General features: G+C 40.5%; 1 protein-coding gene across 1 annotated transcript in view; it reads left to right on the top strand.

The window, feature by feature from the left end:
* COL12A1 (collagen type XII alpha 1 chain) overlaps window positions 1-6,370 on the top strand; it is a 118,780-nt gene that overhangs the window by 42,587 nt on the left and 69,823 nt on the right. The window contains exons 21-24 of the mRNA XM_007456595.1: window positions 1,943-2,082; window positions 2,598-2,727; window positions 4,363-4,505; window positions 4,818-4,947. Of these exons, the coding sequence (XP_007456657.1) occupies window positions 1,943-2,082; window positions 2,598-2,727; window positions 4,363-4,505; window positions 4,818-4,947 (543 nt within the window). The remainder of the gene's footprint in view (window positions 1-1,942; window positions 2,083-2,597; window positions 2,728-4,362; window positions 4,506-4,817; window positions 4,948-6,370) is intronic.

Here is a 6,370-nt window from a genome sequence, read left to right as displayed (position 1 = left end):
CCACACACACACACACACACACACACACACACACACACACACACACACACACACACACACAGGTGAGATTGGGGAAGAAAGAGAGAGGCTTTCTTTCCTGGTGTATATCTATTCTCTGGTAAAGCACCTTCACTCTACATAACTATTAAATGGTTGTTCCCAGACTTTTATTTTCTAAAGTTTGCTGCCTTTTGTTTTTGATTAGAAATGCAAGAGGGGTCTTATATATGATTTGCTTTGCCCCAACTACAGATGATCACATTTGATACTTTGCACTTGTAACCTCTAAATATAAAGACAAATTATAATTTTAGAATTTGGACTTTTAGAAAGGATATCATCTCTCTTTATCCCTGAAGAAACAGATTTAGAGAAGTTCAATTACTTACTCAAGGCCAAATGGGTAAAGACATTTTGAGAGGTCCTTGAAAAAGGTAGCTATGGATAAGGAACTAAGATTTAGAAATAAAATTATGGAAGTGAATTTTTAGTGACAAAGAGTGGTGTAAAATGATTACTATCTGTGTAAATCATAGGGCAAAACATGGTAAGCACCAAATTGAAGGTTTTTGGAAAACTAATGACAAAAACTGTGGTTCTTATTATATGAGAAAAATTTCTTTTAAATACATGTAGATTCTGCTAAAGATTGTCTTTCACTAATTTATTCTGGTTTTGGAAAGTTGGAATGAGTTTAATAAATAAAGTGGTAGAAATGTTTCACATGCTTTGGATACTGAGGATACATTTATTTGAATGTTCCTTCTTGAATTTCTCTCTCCAAAATTTTGCAGATTTTCTTTTTGGATTTTGAACAATAGACTGCCTTTTCCCAGGAGAAACAGACCAGCCAGGAATCCAGAATTTGTAGGCATCTGGCTCTGGATTAGCTGAGAGAGTTGTGGTTTTATTTAGTTGGAGAGAATTTTGAGTGGGGATGAAAACATCTTTTATCTCTTTTTCTTTATTTTTTTTTTACATCGGCTACGTAATAGTTGCATTCATTTAGTTTCCCAGACAGTAAAATTGCTTGATAATTTTGTAGGCTTGATTATGACCCAAGTACAGTAAAGGTTAGGATACTAAGAATGGAAATTCTTTTTCTCGGCTTTGGCTTACAAAGAAAGTAGAAAGAGTTTATATGAGAATGATTTGCCGTGCTCACAGAGTCACTGCCTTAGTTCTCGTATAATTATTAGTTGGAACATCTTTCTAACGGTCCTAATGAGCCTAATATTTCTACTTTCATTGACATTTATTCCAAATATTTTTCTATATCAGTCATTTCACCTATACTTATGAACAGAGGATACAATCACAGGCAGTAGGATATTCCCGAATTTTAGAAGACTTGCTGGTTTCTCCTGTCTTCTGAGTGAGAAAGTGGTTAACTTCTCGTACCACCGAATTAGATCTTGTAAAGGAACTAAACATGAATAAGAAGCCAATTCTGTCTTCACAGAGTATAATTTATAGTTATGGAGATAAGACGTGAATATAAATAGTCAATATGATAATGAGGGCAGTGAACTTGGGTGGTGCCAAGAGTGATAAAGGCAGTGGAGCTGTCAGGACTCACGGTGTCATTTACTGGGATATGTACAAGGTTAGAGACCAGAGCAAGTATCCAAGGCTAAGTCAGAGGTTTTGAGTCTAGGTGACTGATGAACTGTGGTGCTTTCAGGAAGAGGGGGAGCAACTTTTCATGAAAAATAATGAGCTCAGGTTTGAATTCCCTGAGGCTGAAGAGCCCTTTGGCCACATTCAGAGAGGACTTAGGAGTATTGGGCCTCTAAGCGGACTTACCGTAACTTCTTAGTATGTGAAAGAATACATGTAAAAGCTTGAAATATGGAGAGGAATACCGTTTCAACCAAATTTAAATGTCATCGCCTTTGCTATAATAATGAAAAAAGTGTATGTACTTCGTTTGCACGTGTAGGTGACTTGGAAGCACCTTCCAACCTAGTTATTTCTGAGCAGACCCATCGTTCTATGAGAGTGAGCTGGACACCTCCTTCTGACAGTGTGGATAGGTATAAGGTGGAATACTACCCGGTTTCTGGAGGGAAACGGCAAGAAGTGAGTAGATAACCCACTCCTTCCTGGTCCTGAGGTTGGGTCCTCCTCCTTAGGGCTCTGAGAGGAATGCTGGGGGGATGTAAGGGGCAGAACTGAGTCCAAGATGGCGCTCTCCATTTCTTGCCAGGCAGGCACTTCCATTTGGGCTTAATTAGAGGGAAAGAGCTTTGCTTCATTTCTTATGGTTGTTTAGTTAAGTATTTTTAATTAAGGATTAAGAGGATGCTTAATTTATCCATGAGTTTATATTAGAATCGTCGAGTAGGGAGGGAACATTGAAGACCTTCTAGTTTTACCCACTAGTTTTACAAATAAGGAAACAACAGCTGGGAGAATAAACTGTATGAATTGTCCGAGATCTCACTGTAATCTGGTGGTTTCCAAAAACAAAAGACAACGGTCTCATTAAAATATAATTTCTAAGCTCGTTGTAGTTATCTACTTCACAATTATAGGAGAAAAGAAGGAAGTGATTATAACATAAGTTGTTATTCTTTTTAAAATTTTCCCCCTAGTTTTATGTGAGCCGGTTGGAAAGTAGCACAGTACTGAAAGATCTGAAGCCTGAAACTGAGTACGTTGTTAATGTCTATTCTGTGGTAGAAGATGAATACAGTGAGCCTCTGAAGGGCACAGAAAAAACCTGTAAGTCAGATTTAAAAAAAAATCTTATCATTGTTTTATTTTTTAAGATAAAGAGGTGACAGCCCTTGTGGGATTTTTTTTGTGTGTTCTTTTTTAAAAAATTTTTATCGAAATGTCGTTGATTTACAGTGTTGTGTTAGTTTCAGGTCCACAGCAAAGTGATTCAGTTATGCGTGTACATTCTTTTTTAGATTCTTTTCCCTTACAGGTTATTACAAGATATTGAGTAGAGTTCCCTGTGCTATACAGTAGGTCCTTGTTGGTTATCTATTTTATATATAGTAGTGTGTATATGTTAACCCCAAACTCCTAATTTCTCTGTCCCCCCCTACCCCGATCCTCTTTGGTAACCATAAGTTTGTTTCCTACGTCTGTGAGTCTATTTGTGTCTCGTAAATAAGTTCATTTGTACCGTGTGGGACTTCTGTCAGCCTTCCAAATCATTCCTTTATTCGATATCCATTCAACACATATTTACTGGATGTGCACTTTGTGCAGGTCCTCAATAAATACTCTGTGGTTTTCTGCTTTTACTGGCTGCTTCTGCCATCATGGGACCTGGCTGGGTAGTCATGGTCTGAGACATCTTAGAGGGAAAAGTACCTTTAACAGTTATCCACTTCTTAAGGGAAGATGCCATGTGGGGAGTGGGACTCAGATTACCTGGAAGAGCAGCTTGCAGGAGTGACCAGCTCAGTTCTTCCTGCTGGCAGTGAGAACTCCCCTTTTTTTTTTTTTTTTTTTTTACTGACTTTTGGACTCTGGCCTTTACTGGAGAAGCTCTAATGGCTTTGGCTTTGGGTAGAGCTTTGGGGAACGATGTTCCTCACTCCTATTCCTGGTAGGGTTTCTGAAGCCATATGAAAATACTCTTTCCTTCGTGGCTGGGCTCCAGAAAGAGGGGAGGCCTCTTACAAGAGGCAGGAGTGGGCGCCACTGAATCGCCTCTACTCACTGCTCAGTCCCTTAGGTCTTTATCTCTTCTCTTCTCTTATTTCCCTTTATTTTAGACCATCAGAGGTGGGAAATAATGTTTTCATAATGGGCAGGATTAATCTGCTAATTCCTTAAAACTTTAAACTCAATCTTAGGACAAAAAATAGAAAGCTGTGTAGGTGTTAAGTGGAGAGAAGGTAGTAAGCCTTTTACTCTGCCTCATGGGCTAATCTTCTTTCTGAAGAATCCCCTAAGTTCCACTTATTAATAGATGGCACCCTCATTTAAAATGTTTTAAAAAGAAAAAATGAAATGAAATATTGTGTTGGCTTTTTATGTGTGAAATTTTATGGTTGAAGAATGAAAATGGTCAACTTACAGATGTTCCGGAAAAAGAGATTGAAATCTCAGGAAGTTGGTCTCTGTTTTGGCTTCCACATGAACTCACTAGAATGCCATTTTACACTTAAACTTCTTTGCTCTGTGAAATAGTTAACACATGCAGTCCTAGTATGAGGTGGCGATAAACAATGAGATCGGGTTTTCGCGGGGAGAGGAAAGGGTTATATTAACTCTCATTGATTTCTCACAGCAACCTATTTTCTATTTAGCATATACAAATATCAATAAGTAGGAAACGATTGAAAAATGAGTAGACTGACGAGAGCTAGACTGGTGTCTTCTTTTACATTCCAACAGTGCCGGTGCCCGTGGTCAGCCTGACCATTTACGACATTGGCTCGACCACCATGCACGTGCAGTGGCAGCCAGTGGGGGGCGCTACTGGCTACGCCTTGTCCTACGAACCCATCAACGCCACAGAGCCGACCAAACCCAAAGAGGTGGGAGGCGTTTGTTTCTTTATCCTTGGGTCTTCCTGGGACTTCACGGTTGCAGAGTCCCCATTAAGGGGCAGTTACTCACGGACTCATTTATGACTTTACACCCAAAACAGGAAAACACAAGATTAGATTTGTGACCTGTGACAAATCTTAAAAAAGCATCAGCATGAGAAAGGAAATGCAGGGCAGAGAAAAGAAAAATCAAAGTTGTGTGAAAATCTAGCAGTCACAGATTGGTGTAATTGTCCATCCCCTGTTAGTGGAAACGTTTAATTGGAATGTGTTGTCTCCCCTCGGCATGTCCATCGGCAGATGCGCATGGAACCGACAGTGACCGATGTGCAGCTGAGTGACCTCTTCCCCAACACTGAGTACGCGGTCACGGTCCGGGCCGCCCTTCACGACCTCACCAGCGACCCCTTCACTGCGAGGGAGGTCACCTGTAAGACGTCGCCAGTTCTCCTTCCCTTATTGCTGTGAATACAACACGCTCCTTAGGCTTCTTCTTTCACCCAATCGTGCTAACGATAATTTTGATACTTTGTGTATCAGTTGTAGGGTTATTACTTATGGCAATCTAATTTGAGAATTAAGGTTATTTCTGGACTTATGGCAGCATCTTAAATTGATTGTAAGATTCACACTTATTTTCCCATATTTTGAGATGTATCTTACAGTCAGTGGTATCTTACAATTGCTCTTGGTGAGGTGTCAGTCAGGGAACAGAATATAAAATAACGGTGCATCTTACAATCCATGTTGTTGTAGATCCATGAAATATTGTATATGGCATTGGTGAGAAGGGAATGTCGGGTGAGTGTAGTTTTGGAGGAGGATACTAGGTTTAAGATCAAGATGTTCTAAGTTCTTGTTGAAGTAGAAACTGTGGCACACATGAATAAGTCTGTTTCTGTTGAGTAAATTAACTCAGTCCCCAGACATACTGATCATCTACGACACTCCAGTCCTGTGCTTAGGTGTTGGGAATGTACTGATAAAAATGTAGGGCAGCGTGGAGGACCCGGACTCTTTCGTGGTTTGCACTTCTCTTGTGTGTATTGTTCAGCCCCTTTTGTGTTTCTGGTTTGCTTCACTAGCACTTAGGCGCTTTTTCTTGAAAAGTGACAGTGTTTGCTCTTAGCATCCTGGCCTTACCCAGCCGGTAGTTTTGTTTCGTGCTTCTCGAGGTGGGCGTGCTGGGATTCTGAGTATGTATTGGCTTAAATTTGGTGAGTCTCAGACCACATTTCGAAGGAAATTAAGAAGTTGGAAGAAACGTCCAAGAGGGAACGGTGTTGAGACAGAAGCATGATGAGGCAGAAAAGAGAAACCCTGCAAGGTGGAGCAGGATACAGTCACTGATAACAAATAATCATCTTTCATATGTCGGATCCTGTCTGGAGCTGGTGGTTTGCGGCAGTGGGTTGACTGCAGGTGGAGAGAGCGAGGAGCGGCTGGAAGACGAATGCGGCTATGGATTTGGATGTGGGGCTAGACTGCAGCAGTAGGGGAGGAAAGGGCACAGAGAGGGGCTGAGAGACGAAAACATTGAAGGGATGGAGGTGCAGAAACATGGAAGTGGAGACAGATTCAGGAAGAGAGATGTACAGGCTTGAAAGGAGAGACAAAGGAAGTTGGTGAAAGAGGCAGCTCGAGACAGTGAGATGCGTCTCATAGAACAAGAGAAAATCTCTCCATTAGTTATCCTCCTGGTCCTTTGTAAGGTAAAGCTTTGTTTGACTTGGTGAAAATTTATCATTTGGATTTTCTTCTCACCGTTTGGGCGCCTGTGGGTTTTCTTGTAAACTAATTGGTTGCTTAATTTCGTCTCATCTTCATGCTTCACTCTTTTTTTTTTTTTTTTT

Source organism: Lipotes vexillifer, unplaced genomic scaffold, assembly GCF_000442215.2.
Source record: "Lipotes vexillifer unplaced genomic scaffold, Lipotes_vexillifer_v1.1 scaffold1226, whole genome shotgun sequence".
Classification (NCBI taxonomy): Eukaryota; Metazoa; Chordata; class Mammalia; order Artiodactyla; family Lipotidae; genus Lipotes; species Lipotes vexillifer.
Note: the sequence above shows the minus strand (reverse complement) of the source record. Positions and strands in the feature narration are given on the sequence as shown.